We start from the raw sequence: 19,819 nt of genomic DNA, 5'->3' as shown, positions 1-19,819 counted from the left end.
AAGGACCTCAGTGTCCAATTCCTTATCTTGCCAGGTGAGTCTCAGAATCTTCCTAAGACAATTTAAATGGAAGTGATTCAGTTTCCTGACATGGTACTGGTCTATTGTTTAGGTTTCACAATGAAGTAAACAGAAGAGTTCTGTAGATCATCAATTTGGTAGGCAGCCTAATATCTCTTCTCTATGTGTTCATCCCTGCAAAATATACTGCAAAGTTAACTTATCCGCAGCATTCAAATTCCTCCATTTGGTTTTATGTGGGATAGTGTTGTGCTGTGTTTTCTTGCTGTTAATTGTCAGGTCAAAACTAGCACAAGAATCATTTCATACTCTGTTGCAACTCAACCTCAGAGGCTGCATTAAGTGCACAATAATTTGCAAGCAAAAACTCATATACCAACTCTTCTTCCAATTTAGTCTTGATTTGTGGCCTTTTCAGGTTTAATAACTTACCCTCAATGTGGTGACCATCCTTGATGCTGTTTTTATCTTCTTTGAAGACATCTAAGAACACTGTTGAAAATATGCTATAAAGCATGGAAGCAAGCACACAGTTACTCCCTCAATGACTGAGAAAGTGTGAAAGCATCATCCATTATCCAGAACCCATGCAGACATACCATTATGAAACTGGCATAAAATACTGATGAACTTCTCTGGGAAACCAAAATTGCTATGAACTTCCACAAGCCCTCAAAATTGACATTATCAAAGACCTTAATCAGATCAACAGATCTTATATACAGGTCTCTGTCAAACTCCTAGCTTTTCTCCTCGAGATGTCAGCTAACAAACACCATATTGAACATTTCTTGACCCTCCCAGAAGTAACACTTCAATATGCCAAAAGAGAACAAGCTTCAACTACTACCTCTGAACTGATGACTTTCAGATCTGTATCTTTAATCCTAAACTCTCTTCTAAGTTCCAGACCTGTATTTCCAATTACCTAATAGATAATTAACCAAATACTAAGCTGGTCTCTAACCTAGGTGTGACAGAGCAGGCAGAGACAGAATGCCAGTAATCAGGTAACATTCTATTAATTACTTTCTTCACAAAGAAACAATTTGCAAATCATGGGATTTCTCCTGATAGGCTCTCTGCCTTGCTGTATAGTTCAGGCAGAGAATATATAGATCATAAGTGGGAAGGGAGGGGGAAGGAGAATTATAAAATAATCATTTGGGAGGCTTGAGTGATCTTCCTAGGACAAGGTAATCATTCAAATAGCAATTACACAGACTGTGACCATCCCAGGAGGACAACACACATGTTCTCAAGTCCTTTGGGGATAATTAAGTTAATCATATCCTATTATTCTGCAAGGGTTCAGAACAGGGCTAGGGTACAGAACAGGGCTTTGGTACAGATACTGATTGATTTCACTTAACACAGGCAAAAGAATGCAGGACTTGTCAGGATTAAAACAGATTACTTTAGTTACTTTGTTTTCAGAGTCTCTGCCTGTGAAAAGGATCCCTAGAAACTAAATTATTATTATTATTATTATTATTATTATTATTATTAAATTCATTACACACATCCATATTAATCAATATGAAAATCATAACCATTGACAATTGTCTCCACAGGATGACCCACTTTTAACTCATTCAAAATTCTAAAATTAAACTACATTTCCCTTTAATCTACCACTCCTTTTAGTGCCTGAAACCAAGGGAGCTACTTTCCCAACTCCTCTTGGAATTGAAAGAATGGGTTCCTAAAAGTGGAGTTCTAAACGGAACCTTGAAGAAGTATATTTCTAATACTAAAATAAATGAGACTTCTCTGATGATCTTCCCATTGATAGTCAGACTTCATAAGCTTTTTTGTAAAGGACATTTACTAAGCTGGTTTAATAGGAATGTTGGGCTACAATCTAGAAGTGCACAGAATCCAGGGGAAGAATAGACTGGTAATGAGGGAAAAGAGCAGGACACATTTGGGGAAAGGGGGTTAGGGTTAGAGTTTCACACCACCTAGCTATTGGATTCCCAGCATTATTTTCTGATACCAGGAATCTGGTTCCTTGTAGTTGCTTCCTTCTTTCGGTATCTTTCTATATCCTTGTGTATCCTTGGTATGTTTCTGTTTTTGGCTAGATGCCTTGTCTCTTCTCTTCAGTGACATGATCGATGGGGACAGGGTAGGGGTGAGGGGGAAGGGGAAAAGAGAGAGGGAGAAATTCTCTCCCTAACCCCAGGAGTGATTCTGTCTGAAACTGGAATGATTCCTTGCTAGATGGCTAGACTGGGTCAACTACTGAAAATCCTTTGTTATTTAAATTCTCCAGGGATGTACTTAGCTTGTTTCATTAGCTAGTTAGACTGTTTCCTTCTTGATCCAATTAATGATGAATTTGCACTTTGAAGAGAAATCATAATAATAAACAATCTTATTCAGACTTTTAGAACTTATATTACTGTGACTACCCTTACATTGAACATCTCATAGTTAATTATACTTAATTGGGGTAGGGATACAACTCTATCTTTATGTTCTTCTGACTTCTCTTGTCTGTGGCACAGCTATTCACCCACTTCTCCATGTTCAAAAGCCCTGATATTACCTTTGGCTGAATTTTTTCCTTCATCTTCCATATATCTTTGTCACATTTTGTCAGTTTTATTCCTGCATTATTTCTAGATCCTATCTTTCCCTAATTGGTCCTGCCCTAGTGCAAGTCTTTTTCTCTCACTTATGTTATTGAAATTACCACCTATAAAACTTTTCACCTTCAGTTCATCCTCTTCCCTTTCTCTAATCCTTTACATTACTGCCAAACTAATCCTTATATAGAAGGGTGATTGTGGATTGATTTAGTCAATCAAATCATTCCCACATCAATTAAAATATGCTATGTCTAAAAATTAATACTATATTCTTACATTTTAAGTACAAGTCTTTCAGAAACAATTTTTTATTAATGTAACATTATTTTCCTCCTGCTTTTATGCTAATTAGAATGCTGGTAATAATATAAAAACTGGATATGTAAAGTGAATCCCTTTATCCCCTAGATTACCTCAGGAGGTGTAACTCCCCAACTCCAATACCTCAAACCATAACCATGCCCATGTCAGTATTTCCATCAGCAAATATAGTAATGGAACCTGAACAGAAGGGAGAAAGAGGCAGACGGAAAAGAGAGGAAAGAAGGAGGGAAAAACTTCTCCCCACTAAGTGGACCCTCAAGTTAGTGAGTAGATATTCAGATCCTTAGGTGTCCGTTTTGAGAAGAGTCCCAGGTATGTAAACTACCCTATGATGAGGGAGGTGATTTAACCCTAACCTTCACTTCAACTCTGTTATGACACACCACACACAACCCTAATCCAAATTCTAATCCATATCCTAGACAATTAGCTCCAGTTTAGTATTTCTGAAATGGGAATTTAGGCTTATCCAAGGCTTATATTGAGGCAAGGGGATACTTGAATATACAAAGTCGTTGAGTAAAGACAAAATCAGGGTACTTGTGGAGGTAATATGAACACTGGAGGGTCAGTTTCAGGGTTGATGATCTTTGCTGTGACAGTCATTGGGTCAGCACCTCTATCCTTACTCCCTTACTGCAAGGTTTTGCTTAACTCCACAGAGCTTCTAAGATTTGTTTTATCTGCCCCTATCCATCATGTTGGGACCTGGACACTGTCCAGAGAACCCACCCGTATTCCTATATTTAATGTTCTTAGGTCCTAAAGCTAATCCTTATAAGGGTTCTCACCTTCCTGTCAACCAAACCGAGGTTCATCCTCCTAAGAGCCAGAGGCCCTAAAGGAAGGATAACAAGACTCCAGTCTCCCCTTGCCCAGGCCCTTTCCCCGCCCAAAGAGGCCCCTTTCCCTCCCCTCCTCCTCTCGAGTTAGACTGGGCTGACATCAGAGGGTGTTCCCCTGGAAAAGAAATTCTTAATTACCCGGCCCAAGGCCCAGATCCAGGCAGCCCCTAGCTCACTCCCGGTCCCTATTCCCCAACCCTAGTCTGCAGCAGTCCCCAGATCCATACATAAATTCTCTGAAGCCAAAAGACTTAGCCTGAACCCCACAACTCCCAGCTCAACTAAATCAAATCCTCGAAGACAGCCCGAGTTCCCCCACTTTTAAGGAGGATACGGGGCGATCAGGGGCAGAGAATCGGGCGATCCGGAAACCCAGGAGTCAACAGATAGAGAGGACAAGGGTCCAGTGTTTGCTGAGACTGGGAATCTGATGACAATTTCCAGGCTTCGAGGGGAGCTGTCCAGCGAGTCGGGGTGCCTCCTTTGAAGAGGAAGAGGGTCAAAGTTTTGGAGGGGCAGGAAGAGAAGAAGAGGCCACCGGGTGGGGAGGGGAAGCTGACTCCCCCTCTAGCCGTCCGGTCCGGGGCGTCCTCCGCCCCCCACGTGTCCACAGCTGCCCCAGCCCCTCGGAGGAAACGGCGCTGCTTCCTGCGGCTCGGGCCAGGGATATAGGCGTCCAGCCCCCAGCCCTGGCCCCGGCTCTGGGTCCGCCAGCTGCACCCCCTGCTTCGGCTGCACCATGGCCTCGATCAGAACTGGCTGCTCTGGTTCTCCTCATCGCCCTGCGACCCCAGCCAGAACTCGAAGCCCCCTCTGGCTCCTCCTCCTGCTCGTTTGTGAGTGAGATGCTTCCCGGGGCCAGGGGAAAGGGAGCCAGAAAGAAGGGCTAGGGAGAGGGAAAGGAGGAAGGACGGGTGTGAGAGACTGGGATAAAGGAGGGAGAGGTGGCTCTGAGTTTGGTACACCATGTGTCTTGAATACCTCCACCCCAGACCCTCTCGAGGAAAAGGCCCAGTTGAAAAGGGTGAGCCGATGAGAGCTAGGATATACCAGAGGATGAACTTTGTGGAGGAACAGTAGGGGTTCAAGAAAGCTGTGGCCTGACTTTTCTAGTAGGGGTCTATCCCAACTACTTTCTTCCCGGAGCTTGGAAAAACCTATTCATGAAAGTATCAGTATTCCCCCTTGACTAGTCCCCAAGTCAGACCAAGAGCTAAATAATGATAGCTTACATTTATATAGCAGTTTGCAGAACAGTTGTCTTGAAGCAACCCATGTTAGGAAGGTAGAAGCCCTATTTTGCCGCCAAAAAAAAAAAAAAAAAAGGAAACAGGCTATGAAAGTCCAAATCTTCCTTGCTCTGGACCTTCTGACTCCCAAGTCCTTTGATCATTCCACTACATCACATCGCCTTTACTAATCCACTCAAGGACTTTTGAAAGGTTGCCATTTTCTCCTTTCCCTTCTCCACTCCTTAATCCTTACCCCCATCCTTAATGCAATATCCTTGCAGCACTGAACTGAAGTTGATCCCCTTGGTTTGCTCTGTTACTTCAGTTCATATCTTCCTCTTCCCACAGCTACCATGAAAGTCCAAGGCTCTGATGCTCAGTCTGTACCTGATGTCATTAACATGGAAGCCTATACACAGCTTAATGGTAAATGTATGATGATTAGAGAAAAGTGGTGTTAGAGAGAAGGGGCCCAATCTCTATCAATGCTTTCCTGGGGGTATTCCCTTCAGACCCTACTTGGTTCTCTTTTTCTACCTGCATCCCTCCCCCTTCACCAACAAATATAATTACTGCCCTTCCACTTTGTTTCTCTTTCTCAGTGCCTTTTGCTATTTTAAGCTATCTCCTCAACCAGAATATCTCCCTAGACTTAAGGAACTCCTTAATTGACTTAAGGAGTTTGAGAGTATCCAGGGTTTCCATGGGATCTCAGTGTTTGGAAAGAAGTAGGAGAGACACTCTTGGTGGGGAAGATTTTCTGAGTTTCAAGAGAGGAAAAGCACAAGGGTACACATGTGAGGGATCTTTTGCATTTGTGCCTATAGTGATGACCTTAGAGGAATCATATGTACTAGAATCCAAACAATGCTGGTTTATCCATGAGGAACGTATGAGAAATGTCAGCAGAGAGGACTGGTGTAAATGGGACATGATTAGCAGGTAAGAGGCAGAGGCTGGGCTGGAAACTGGGCCATGGCCTGGGGTAATGAACCTACTCCTAAGGGCTGGGTATAGTCTTAAAGAATCAAGCACAAATAGGGGCAAGGCCTTGGCTCTGGAGTGGGACAGTGGCACATCCACAGCTCTTCCTAATTCTGATTCTCTTTTTATCTATCCCACCATCCTCACAGGCCATACAGTGAATTACAAGGCTGCTTGGAGAAATGGGCAGACATTTTCAAACAGGGTTTCCCCAATCCCTGGGCTGAGCAGATCATCTTCTACAGCCACCAGATGTACTTTGCCAATTGCTCACTAGAGCGGCGGCCTGTCTTCTTTGACCCCCCAGAGGAGGTGCTGCTTGCATTGATCATTGCTCCCATCTGCCTTATCCCTTTCCTTGTTACCCTGGTGGTATGGCGAAGTAAGGACAGTGAGGTACAGACATAAAACATCCCTGCCCCTCATCAAACTATCTTCCCTCACCCAGGACTTCGTTCCATCACCCCTGTCCCACCCTGCCCTCAACCACTCCCTGGGCAAGCTTAGTTTGAACTTTTGATGGGCATGGGGGCAGAAAGGGAAAGAGAGGTAGAGACATGGGCTCGGAATTACCATAATAAATAAACCAATTGTTGAATTTTTTCCCCCTATAAGTTCTCCATAAAGCTATGTGTCTTCTCTCTCAGAGTCTTTATTTCTGGCTGGGCTTGAGGGTAGCAAGGATGGAAGGAACCAGATGGAGTCCACAGCCCTTTCATAAAGGTTTTCCTGATCTTCTTCTCCATTCTTGCTCCTTCCTCTGAGGGTTGGGCATTTCCTGACCCAGCTTCTGACCCAGCTTCAGGAAACATTCAGGAAACAACTCCCATCCGCCCTGGATAGGGAGATATGGAGGGGGAGTATAACATCTTTGCTTTCCTGGTCTTAGTTTCCTTTTTAGAGTCTAAGGGGCTAGACACCCTAAGATGACTCCAAGGAGATTTATCCAAAGAGGTCTCAGAACAGAGGGCAGTATGCCACCAGAATCTCTCTCCCAGTTAGACTGAGTTCCCTCCTGGTCCTTGATCTTCCCTCTCCCTCTAAGCCAGAGGTGTTGTCTACAATTCTGTACACCAAACAGCAGCCTGGCCACATGTTGCCCTCTGGTGGCCACATAAATCAAGGCCATTCAAAGGTGGATGAGACCGGTGAAGAAACTCAAGGATGACAGATCAGACTCTAGTGTACCATAGTTGGCAGTTTCCCCAGAACATGATTACTGTCTTATAATGGGATCCAATGTCCTCCCCACAAAGACACTTGCCCACTCCCTTAGACACAGGACCCCTTTTAGGATACATCTGCCCTTGGACACTCCTTCTTACTACCTATAAGTCACTTAATTCCTTCAAAATACACACCTTCCTTATTTAGGAGCATGTGCCCCAGATAAACTCCCTGGGACACACTTATTTGTATCATAGGGCATATCTGTTCTTCCTATATATGTCTTTGCTCTTATGGATAGACATCTCCTAGGACATAGCCCTTCTTTTCCATAAACATGCCTGTCTGATATCTAGAGTACATGTAGATGCCTTCAAACATGTTCTTTTTTTCTCCATTAACATACGTTTACACAACAGGTACATGGCCTAACTCAAGTGTTCCTTAGTTTTATAAAATGATATCCTAGAAAAAAGATTTCTGGTTAAGAAGAAAGCACTCATACAAGATTGGATATGCCAAGGAAAAGAACTCACAGACAAAACACTTTCTCCCCTCTTACTCTCTTTGTCATTCAGTACTCGGGGGGATAAACACAAAGATGTCTGCCCTGGAGACTTTCCTGGGACCTCCCAGACAATACAATACAACTTCTGAGCTCTAGAGATTGGCATTTTCACTGCAAACCATATAAACCAGCAGAGATACACCTAGGCAAGATTAATGGTGGCCCAATTATCTGCAAGTAAACCAGTATTTCTCTTTAAATCTCCTCTAGACAACATTCCAGGGGCAGCACTATTTTTCCAATATATTTCATCTACTCCCTTGGACTTCTTTGGTTACTAGGAGACAGATTGGTGACTCAGTGGAGAGAGTGTTGAAACTGGAGTCAGGAAAACCTGACTGAGTTCAGAACCTAGCCTAGTTTGTGACCCTGAGAAGATTATTTAACCACTGCCTACCTCAGTTTCCTCATCTGTAAAATGGGAATAAATAATGGTAGAATTGTGAAGATAGAATGAGATATTTGTAAAGAGTTTTGTTCTTTAAGGAGCTTGCTATGATTATTAAAGTGCTGGAAATTCCTATCCTCTTTTACCTTCTCTAGAAGAGAAGGAAATATTTGATCTCCTACCTGGATGGACAGAGAATAAAGTGAGGGGAAGGGGAGGAGGAAACAATAACAGAAAACTGGACATCCTTCCTCTCTAATAGTATACTATTTGGTTGTCACATTATTTATATCCATCTGTTGTCAACTGGCTACCTTCTTTCATATCAGTTGCACTGTATCTGTTTTTCATACCTTGATGTTTCAATGTTCCATAATCTCTTTCTTTGTTCTTCTCTTGAAGGACTGGTTCTTTGTACTAATGATCAGTCCCATTAATCTCCCTGCTCCCTTTGTGCTTTTAGGTTTCTAGTAGGAGGTGGTAGACTATGGGGTCCTGCCCTTTCTTTTTTGCTTATATCTTTCCCACCTGACTCAGAGGCTTGACTTTTAACAATCTTGTTTACCAAGGGTTTCTCCTACTCCTTGGAAACAAGGTTCCCTGAACTGTTGTGTACTCATGGTGAGAAGGCTGTAGTTGGTTGGCCCTTCTCCAATGCAATCCAATTTAGTCCAGTCCAATCCAATAAACTTTTTTTTAAAGATTTTTAAGGATGTATTTTGTTTTTGCAGCAATTTCATTTCCAAATATATCCCTTTCCTGTCCCCTAACCAGCAACCCATCACAAAGGATCTTTTATTAAAGAGAAAGAGGGAAAAAAATTCGGTGAAGTAAACTAAACAACATATCAACAGAACCTGACAGTCCCATACATATCAGTTCTCACCTTTGCAAATCTCCAGTGCCAAGAGTAGTCAGTATAATCATGCAGTGTTAAGTTGTGTCTTTTTGTTGTTGTTCTTTCCTTTTCCTTGGTTGTTTCCCGGTTTTACTGATGGAACTCTATCAGTTCAAAGGTCTTCTCACATTTCTCTGAATTCTTCATATTCATTATCTCTTATAACACTAATATTTTATTACATTCATGTACCATGCTTTGTTTGGCCACTCCCAATAGTTCAGTATCTACATTGTTCAAGTTCTTTGTCAAAATAAAAAATGTTCCTATGAAATTTCAGCTACGTATGGAACTTTTCTTTCTATTATGAACTTTTTTTTGGGGGGGGCGGATATATGTCAGCAGTGGGATCTCTACATCAAAGGATATGAACATTTTTGTCATTTTTAATATAATTCCAAATTTCTTCACCACTCTATCAACAATCTCCCTCTCTTTCTGAAGTCTCTTCAGCATAGACTATTTCCATTTTTGTCACCTTTGACAATTTGTTAGGTATGAGGTGAAACTTAAGATGTTTTGATTACATTTCTCTGAAATGATTTAGGGTTATCTTTCATATGATTGTTAATAGTTTGCAAATCTTTTCTTGAAAACCATTTTGTCATGTTCTTTGACCATTTACCCACTAGGATCAGGATCACAGATTGAGAGGTAAGTGGCCATGCCAGGATTAAAACTGGTCCTCTTATTCCAAATCCTATGGTTTTTGCATATTATGTTGCCTACATGTTAGTAAATAGCTCTTAGTCTTATATATCTGTTCTCCATATATATTAGCTTTCTACCTCATATATTGAATATTAGACCCTTGTCAGAGGTATTTAATTCAGTTTTCCCCCTGAATTGGCAGCATTTTATTTTTAGTTCACTGATTTTTTTCATGCAAAAGCTTTTCAAAATAATCTCTTTTTTTTATGTTTTATAATCATCTCTATCTCTTCCTTAATTAAGAACTCTCTATTCTTTTTTCCCACCCAACCCTTTCCATATCTCATTCTCTTCTAAATTTTTGGAAATGACCTTTTAATATACAGGTCACATAATTATTTTGATTTTATTGTGGTTTCTTCTTTGGTTGATGTTAAATTTTTCTCCAATTTCTCATAGTTTTTATTAAATAAGAACTCTTTGCCAAGTAATTTTGTTCTAGGCTTATTGAACAGAGTTATGGAGTTTATTTTTATCTAATCTGTTCTATTGATATATATTCCTATTTTCTAATTAGGATCAACTAATTTTGATGATTGTTGTTTTATAATGTAATTTGCTGGATTTGTTATTCCCCTTTCATTACAACTTCACTTCTCTGGGCCTCGTTTTCCTTATTTATAAAATAAGAGAATGGACTTAATGGCTTTGGAGGTCTCTTCCATTGCTAAATCCATGATCCCATTATCCCAAAGGATAAGGGAAGGAACAGAAGATTCAAAATCTGAAAAGAATTTTAAACTACTAGAAACTCCTTGAGAACCCAGGTAGTTTTATATATTTTTTTCCTTTAAATCCCCAGCACCCAGCACATTATAGTGCTGGCATTAGAGAGGTTCTTAAATACCTGTTGATTGGTTGGCTGATTGATTTTTCCATTACTCCCTTTGAGAAGTTGGACCTTATGTTCTTCCAAACAAATTTTGTTATCATTTTTGGGAAGCTCTATAAAGCTCTGCTTTGGTGGTTTGGTTGGTATAATATTAAATCTGTAAATTCATTTAGGAAGTGTGGCCATACTTTAACCGTGTCAATGAATATTCTAATTATTTAAATAATTCTTTATTTCTTTTTTTTGTAATTATTTCTTTTTTAAAAATTTATTTATTATCATCCATATGCATATGCATATTTGCAAGTTACAAAATTTCCCTCCATCCTCCCTTCCCACTCCCCTTCCCTAAGCAGGGAACAGTCAGGTTAGCATTTTACATACATATTACAAACATGTTACATGTTAAACATATTTATAAATTAGTAATTTTTGGCATGAGGAACTAGGATTAAGGGAAAGAGATACATAATAGATGATTTTTATAAGTGTTCATCATATTTGGAAGGTTTTTCCTTTAGTTTGTGTATGTTTTGGTTTTGTTTTTCTTCCTCTGGATGGGGATAATATAGTCCATAAACAGTCCAATACAGTTGTCCTAGCTTTATGGACTGCGGAGAGTAGCTGCTTCCATCAAGGTTGTTCATCTCATAATGTTGTTGATGTGTACAATAATCTCTTGGTTCTACTCCCTTCACTCAGCATCAGATTCCATAAGTCATTCCATGCTTCTCTAGCATACAACCACTTATGGTTTCATATAGAACAATAATATTCTATAGTATCCATGTATCATAACTTGTTTAGCTGTTCCCCAATTGAGGGGCATCCCTTCAACTTCCAATTCTTTGCCACTACAAAAAAAGCTGCGATGAATATTTTGGAACATGTAAGACTTTTCCCTTTTTTTATAATTTCTTCTGGATATAGACCTAGAATTGAAATTGCTGGATCAAAGGGTATGAACAGTTTTCTTGCTCTTTGGGCATAGTTCCATATTGTTCTCCAGAAAGGTTGGATTCATTTACAACTCCACTAGCAATGCATTAATGTCCCAATCCTCCCACAGCCTCTACCAACATTGATCATCTTCCCTTTTTCTCATTTTGGCTAATCTAATAGGTATGAGATGATACCTCATTGTTGTTTTAATTTGCATTTCTCTAATCAATAATGATTTATAGTATTGTTTCATATGAATACATATCGCTTTAATTTCTTCATTTTAAAACTGTCAACTGCCCAGATTAACAGAAGAGGAATTAAATTACTTGAACCCCTTTTCTGGAAAAAGAAATTGAAGAAACCATCAATAAACTCCCTAAGAAAAAGTCTCCAGGTCCAGATGAATTTACAAGTGAATTCCACCAAACATTTAAGGAACAATTAATTCTTATTCTACATAAACTCATTTTAAAAATAGGAGAGGAGGGGCAGCTAGGTGGTGCAGTGGATAAAGCACCGGCCCTGGAGTCAGGAGTACCTGGGTTCAAATCCATTCTCAGACATTTAATAATTACCTAGCTGTGTGGCCTTGGGCAAGCCACTTAACCCCATTTGCCTTGCAAAAACATAAAAAAAAGAATATAGTTTAAAAATAGGAGAGGAAGGAGTTCTGCCAAACTCCTTTTATGACACCAACATGGTGCTGATACCTAAACCAGGGAGAACCAAATCAAAGAAAATTATAGACCAATCTCCCTAATGAATATTGAAGCAAAAATCTTAAACAAAATTTCAGCAATGAGACTGTAGCACATTATAACTACGATAATGCACCATGATCAAGTTAGATTTATACCAGGCAGGCAAGGATGGTTCAACATTAGGAAAATACTCAACATAATTAAACACATCAATAACAAAACCAACAGAAATCATATGATTATCTCAATAGATGCTGAAAAAGCCTTTGATAAAAAACAACATCCATTTCTATTAAAAACACTAGAAAGTTCAGGAATAAATGGAGTTTTCCTTAAAATAATAAACAGTATCTCTCTAAAACCATCAACAAATATTATATGTAATGGGAATAAATTCAGAGCATTTCCAATAAAATCAGGGGTGAAACAAGGATGACCATTATCACCATTACTATTCAATATAGTATTGGAAATGCTAGCAGTAGCAATAAGAGAAGAAAAAGAAATTGAAGGAATCAGAATTGGCAATGAAGCAAAACTTTCACTCTTTGCAGATGATATGATGGTATAACTAGAGAACCCAAGAAAATCATCTAAAAAACTTCTTGAAACAGTTAACAAATTCAGCAAAGTAGTAAGATATAAAATAAACCCAAAAATCATCAGTATTTCTATATATGAACAACAAAGAGATAGAAAGAGAAATTCCATTTAAAATAACTATAGATAACATTAAATACACTGGAATCTACAGGAAAAATCCAGACACTGTATGAACACAATCATAAAGCACTCTTCACCCAAATAAAGTCAGATCTAAATAATTGGAAAAAATGTGAAATGCTCATGGTTAGGTTGAGCTAATATATTGAAAATGACTGTTCTACCCAAATTAAATTACTTATTCAGTGCCATACCAATCAAACTACCAAATAACTAATTTACCGAGCTAGAACAAATAATAACAAAATTCATCTGGAGCAACAAAGGGTTCAGAATAGCAAGAGAACTGATGGAAAAAAATGTAAAGGAGGGTGGCCTAGCTCTATCAGATCTAAAACTATACTATAAAGCAGCAGTCATCAAAACTGCCTGGTACTGCTTAAGAAATAGAGTAATGGATCAGTGGATTAGGATAGGTTCAAAAGAAACTGCAGTAAATGACCATAGCAATCTACTATTTGACAAACCCAAAGACATCAGCTTCTGGGATAAGAACTCACTATTTGACAAAAATTATTGGGAAAGCTGGACAATAGTATGGCAAAAACTAGGCATAGATCCACTCACACCCCATTCAAAATAAGGTCAAAATGGCTACAGGATTTAAACATAAAAAGCGATGCCATAGATAAATTAATAGATCAAAAAATACTCTATCTATCCAATCTATGGAAAGGTGATAAATTTATAACCAAACAAGAATTAGAGCACATTATAAACTATAAAATGAATGATTTTGACTATATTAAATTAATAATTGCACTAATAAAATCAATGCTGCTAAAATTAGAAGGAAATCAGAAAGCTGGGAAACAACCTTCGCAACTAGGAGTTCTGATAAAGGTCTCATTTCTAAAATATTTAGAGAACTGCATCAAATTTATAAGATCACAAGTCATTCCCCGATTGATAAATGGTCAAAAGATATGAACAGACAGTTATTATTTCTTAAAGAGTATTTTCATTAAGCAGGTAGCAGGTCTAGAGCTAGATGCTAGGAATCCAAAGACAAAAACAAAATACATCTTTCACTTTAAGAGTCTATTGGGGGGTGGCTAGGTGGCGTAGTGGATAAAGCACCAGCCTTGGAGTCAGGAGTACCTGGGTTCAAATCTGGTCTCAGACATTTAATAATTACCTAGCTGTGTGGCCTTGGGCAAGTCACTTAACCCCATTTGCCTTGCAAAAAAAACTAAAAAAAAAGAGTTTATTGGGAGGTTAAAGGTGGGAGGGAGGGGAAGAGAGATACATGTAAATAGATGTAGAGAAAGATACATTTTTATATAAATTATAATATATATTATATAAAATATAAATTTATGTATTATATAAATATGAGACAGACATGTAATACTAAGAATGCTACATGTAAACAAATAGATGTAGAGAAAGATACATTTTTATATAAATATAGACAGACATGTAATACTAAGAATGCTAACAATGCTACATATAAATGAGTATAAACATATATTTGTTTTTTGAGGAAAAGACATATGGAGTGAGTTCTAACAACTAGGGGAATTAGGAAAGGCTTCCCATATGAAATAACTATTTTGATGAACCTTTAAGAAAGGTTTCTAAGTGATTGAAGTGAGAAAGCCTGGGGGACAGCTTGTGCAAAGGGGAAAGTAAAATTTGGAGTTCAAAATATAGCAAATGGATCAAACTGACTGAAAGTATGAAGACTACTTATCTCCAACAACAATAATAATAGCTAATATTTAAGCTGTACTTACCATGTGATAGCCACTTTACAATTATCTTATTTGATCTTCTTAACAACCCTAAGAGATTGGTGCTAATATTATTCCCATTTTACAGATGAGGAAATTGAGGCAAATAGATGTCAAAGGACTTGCCCAAAGTCATATAACTACTAAGTGCCTAAGGCTGAATTTGGAACTCAGGCTTTCCTGAATCCAGGCCCAGCAATCTAACCCCTACATCACCCATGTGTAGTAGGGGTGATATAATGCTAAAATATAAATATATAAATGCTAAAATCAGTTTATATTTTTCCTAGAAACAATAGGGGGCCATTAAAGCTCCTTAAGTAAGAAAATGACATATATTTGAATTTTAGAAATATTAATCTGGGGGGCAGTTGATAGAGCACTGACCCTGAAGTCAGAAGGCCCTGGGTTCAAATCCAGTCTCAGACAATACTTATCTCTGTGACCTTAGACAAGTCATTTAACCCCCTATTACTTTGCAAAAATACAGTAATATTAATCTGGAACTATAAACCAAAAGTACCTAACCTCACCCATCAAGTTAATTCAGCAAAGATAAAAGGTCTACTATATACTAGGACCTGGAGAAACAAAGTCAAAAAATGAAACAATCCCTGCCTTCAAAAAGCTTACATTCAACTGAAAGATGCAGAGTATACACAATTAAATAAATGCGAAATGATTTTGAAGAAGGAGAGAGCATTAAACATCTGGAGCAGGTGGGAGTACTGTGAGGGGAGGGAAGGCCTTCATAGAAGAATGTAACTATAGTGGAATTTGAAGGAAAACTTAAGATTCTGAGAAATGGTAATGAGGTTACAGCTTGGAGGGAACTGCAGAAGTAGAAGATGGATTGTGGAGTTTGGTCTAAAGGTCTAGCATGGTCAAATTATAACATTCCTGACAGAGTATTATGAAACAAGAAAGGAAAGGTAAGTGGGAGCAAAGGTGTGGAGAGTTTTTCATTCGAACTAATATCTTATGTTCCCAGTTGAATCAATAAGAGAATGGACCAACTAACCAAAGAAAATAATACTGAGGGGGTGGCTAGGTGGCACAGTGAATAAAGCACCGGCCCTGGAGTTAGGAGTACCTGGGTTCAAATCTGGTCTCAGACACTTAATAATTACCTAGCTGTGTGGCCTTGGGCAAGCCACTTAACCCCATTTGCCTTGCAAAAAAACCTTAAAAAAATAATACTGAGTCTCCTCCTGTGATCAGGTCATAGCAATGACAATAGTATCTTCCCCATATCAGAGGATTAGTTTCCTACAATAGGAACAAATACCAAGCACAGGTTGACATGGTCAACATGTCACATTCCTTCACCCTAGATGAGCTGTGATCTCTTTTTTAATTTAAACTCTATGTTCCTTTGACATCTGCCTTTCCCTCCTCCTCTTCCAAGGGATCCTAGGAAGAAACACAGAGTGCTTTACCTCTGAGATTACCTTCCATTTTATATTGTATATATCTTATATGTACATAATTGTTTGCATATTATCTCCCTTGTTTTTTGCCCTTTTTTGTAAACCTCCCAATTAGCATAGTGCCTGGCATGTAGTAAGAACTTAATAGATTTTGTTTGTTGATTGACTGACAAACACATCAGGGTAACATTCCCTGTCTCTTAGACAACACAACCATGTCCTTCCTGAATTATAGATCTCACTTCTGTTCTGTGAAAATCCGTTCCATCTAAATAGATCAAGATTACAGCCAGATTGATAAACCAACCAGCAATTGATGCCATTTCTTCTGTTCTTTAAATATCTCCTGTAATAACAATGGCAGATTAATTGTTTAAAATACATTTCACCTGCCTCTGTGCCACTTCTTTAATTACAGTGCTAATAGTTCTTTCTGTGAACCTCTCTTCCCCCCATGGACACAGTCATCCTTTACCAACAGATCTAAAAATCTGCTGCCCATCTATCTTTTTTTTTTTTTAGGTTTTTGCAAGGCAAATGGGGTTAAGTGGCTTGCCCAAGGCCACACAGCTAGGTAATTATTAAATGTCTGAGAATGGATTTGAACCCAGGTACTCCTGACTCCAAGGCCGGTGCTTTCTCCACTGCGCTACCTAGCCTCCCCACCATCTATCTTTTCTGAGAACAAAACTTTTCTTTCCATAATTACAGATCATGTTTTTCAAGTACTTTCCAGGGAGACACCTTTTTGTATCTGTTTGTTCTGTCCTATGTACATATCTATCTATTCTCACATGTACACACGAATATCAAACATCACACCCATTCTCTCCCATAAATGTTCATGGGATACACTCAGCCTTAATCATTTCAATGAAATTTTTTTTAAGGACTCAGAAAACATAGGTCAGTGTGTTAGGCACTTAGGGAGATACAAAATTTGTTATTTGCAGTGTGTTTACCCCCTGTATCTACATGGATTATAACTCCTCTAAAACTTAGTTGAGAGTCTTTGAGAACTGATGGAGTGCTATCTGTGGGGTGGGGGTGGGGGAGGGAAGCAAGATTGGGGGAAAATTGTAAAACTCAAATAATATCTTTAATTAAAAAAAGAAAAAGAGAATCTTTGAGAGTTATTCATGGTCAAAAACTTCATCAATTTATGGCTAATATAGAGATGAAACTTGATGAATTTAGCTAGGCTGGTGCTCAAGTGGCAGACATAAAGTCTCTCATCGAGTCCATTCTCCAGCTTGGTAGGTCTTCCCAGAACTTAAGCAGAAGTTGTACTCACCATACCCTTTGAGGACACCAAGGTCTTGGACGTGGAAGATAGAGTGTGTATTGTTGCATTTGCAGGAGGGGTTGGTTTGAGGATAAAGAGTATGCATTTATTTTCAGAAACAATGAGCTTGAGATGACATCCAGATGGAGATATCCTGTGGGGAGTGGGAAATACCAGATGAGAGTTCAGAAGAGGTCAGACATAGAGATTTAGAAGTAAACTGCATAGAGATCAGAGAAGAGAACTTGGGGGATGTGAGCAAATAAACATAATAAAAAAACACTTTTCTGTTTGCAAGGCACTGATCTAGCCTTTGGGGAGATTCATAGATAAATAGGACAAAATCCTTGGCTTTAATCATAATCTAATAGTGGAAAGAGGACAAAATGGGGGGGAGGGCCTAAGAAAGTACTGTGAGTTGGGCTGCTAAGTGGTGCAGTGGATAGAGCACTGGCCCTAGAGTCAGGAGTACCTGAGTTCAAATCCGACCTCAGATACATAATGATTACCTAGCTGTGTGGCCTTGGGCAAGCCACTTAACCCCATTGCCTTGCAAAAACTAAACAAACAAAAAGAAAGTACTGTGACTGCTCTAAGGAAAGAAAATCAATTTCTGCTTGGAAGGAATTGGGGGAGGCTTAATAGAGGAGAAAAAATTTCAGTTGTGTGAAGAGGTTCAGCAAGTGAGGTTGGGGGTAAGAATCACAGACCTGGAGAAAGAAGAAACCTCAGAAACCCTTATTTTAGAGAAGAAATTGAGGCCAAGGGAGGTTAAGAGACTTGTTCCAGGTTCCCCAAGTAGTGAGTCCTGAAGGTGAGATTTGAAGCTTGGTCTTTTGCCACCAGAAACCAGTGAGTGTTCTTTCTACTGAGCATTCCTCTTGAAGAGAAGACATTGTTACCTTGCCCTTGAAGGGCATTAGAGGCATAGAAGAAACAATGTTAAAAAGTCACACACAATGGGGAAAAAGTGTTACAAGGACATAAACTAGCTCAGTTCAATTGGAGTGAAGAGTTTGTGTTAAGAGTTGTAGGAGATGGGGCTGAAAAGTTAAGGAAAAGTTTGCTCAGTAAATGCTGATAAGAGTGAACAGAAAGGTCTTTAGCAAAGGAGTGACATGGGCCAAGAAGCATTAGAAAGATTAGTCTGAGAGAAGTGTGAAGGACAAAGGAAGGGAAGGAGAGGGAAGAATGGAGAAGGCTTTTAGAAGGCTATGGTGATACAGCAGTACGCAGGAAGGGCCTGGTGGGAGGCTAAGGGTGGTAAGAATAAAGGGTAAACTACCTAGCCCTGTGGCCTTGGGCAAGCCACTTAACCCCATTGCCTTGCAAAAACTAAAAAAAAAAGAATAAAGGGTAAGGGACAAATGGAGGAGATTGCAAAAGTCGAGTCAGCAGGGTGTGATAATGATTGGATATGAGAAATGAAGGAAGGGAAAGAGCCAGAGATGATCACCAAGGTCTTGAGTGTGGACGGCAGGGTAAATGGTTGCACTTGCAAAAAGTAAAAAGTCCAGAGGGGCTGGTTTGGGGGTAAAAAGAATGAATTTAGTTTCAAACGATGGCATCCAGATGGAGAGATATCCTGTGGGCAGTGGGCGATACCAGGCCCGAGTTCAGGAGAGGTCATCTGGGAGTCCACTGCACAGAGATAGCTGAAGCCAGGGGGTGACTAAGCCTGCTGAGGGAGAGGGCAGAGGCTGAAGAAAAGAGGGCCAAGGCCGCCCTGGAGAAGGCTGTGGGGGGTAGGGTGGCTGGGGAAAGGCCAGCGTGAGGAGCCAGGGAGCTGGGTCAGGGAATAACCATGCCGTGGGCGCCAACAGGGTGAAAGGAGAACAGCCTGGGAGCCCGTTCTTCTCTGCAGGGACAAGCTGGAAGGCTGCACTCCCCCAGGCCAGCCTGTGGGTCCGGGTCAAGGTAGTGCCTTCCCTCGTGATTGACTTAGCCGATCCTGTAAGGGGCTCACAGACGCGTGCTGCTTGTTTCCCCCATAAGACTGCGAGCTCTTTGAGGGAAGAGGCGGGTGTTTGGGGTTTTTTTTTTTTTGGAGGGGTTTTTTTTTTTTATTTTATTTTTTGCTCTTTCTTGGCGGATTTTCCATAGAGGTTAATCATCTTTCTGGGCCTCAGTTAAATCATCTGTAAAATGGGCTACAAAACCTCGGGCGAGGTGGGGGGGGCGGGGGACAGAATCCCTTTCAATTCTAGGGTTTGGGAACCCCGGTCGGCTCCCAGGAACACGAGGCTCTGCCCCTTGGCTTCTAGTAATGGGGTGCCCCCCAGTCCCCGGGACCCCGCCGCCTCTTCCGCACCCCGACGGCTACCGGAGCTCGCTCGCCCACCCCACCCCCTCTCAGTGGTTCAGCCCCGTCCAGCGCACGAGGATCACACAGCGCCCGGAACTTTTCGGCCGAGCTCGATTCCGGAAGTTCT

At 40.0% G+C, this 19,819-nt stretch overlaps 1 protein-coding gene across 1 annotated transcript; it reads left to right on the top strand.

The window, feature by feature from the left end:
- Positions 1-3,923: 3,923 nt before the first annotated feature.
- RAMP2 (receptor activity modifying protein 2) lies at positions 3,924-9,968 on the top strand. Its single transcript, XM_074223833.1, has 4 exons — positions 3,924-4,623; positions 5,368-5,445; positions 5,847-5,961; positions 6,153-9,968. The coding sequence occupies exons 1-4, from the start codon at positions 4,527-4,529 to the stop codon at positions 6,409-6,411; spliced, it is 549 nt and encodes a 182-aa protein (XP_074079934.1). The 5' UTR covers positions 3,924-4,526; the 3' UTR covers positions 6,412-9,968.
- The last annotated feature ends 9,851 nt before the right edge of the window (positions 9,969-19,819 follow it).

This window comes from Macrotis lagotis, chromosome 2 (assembly GCF_037893015.1).
Source record: "Macrotis lagotis isolate mMagLag1 chromosome 2, bilby.v1.9.chrom.fasta, whole genome shotgun sequence".
Taxonomy (NCBI): domain Eukaryota; kingdom Metazoa; phylum Chordata; class Mammalia; order Peramelemorphia; family Peramelidae; genus Macrotis; species Macrotis lagotis.
The sequence above is the reverse complement of the archived record's forward strand: the minus strand, read 5'-3'. Positions and strand labels throughout refer to the sequence as shown.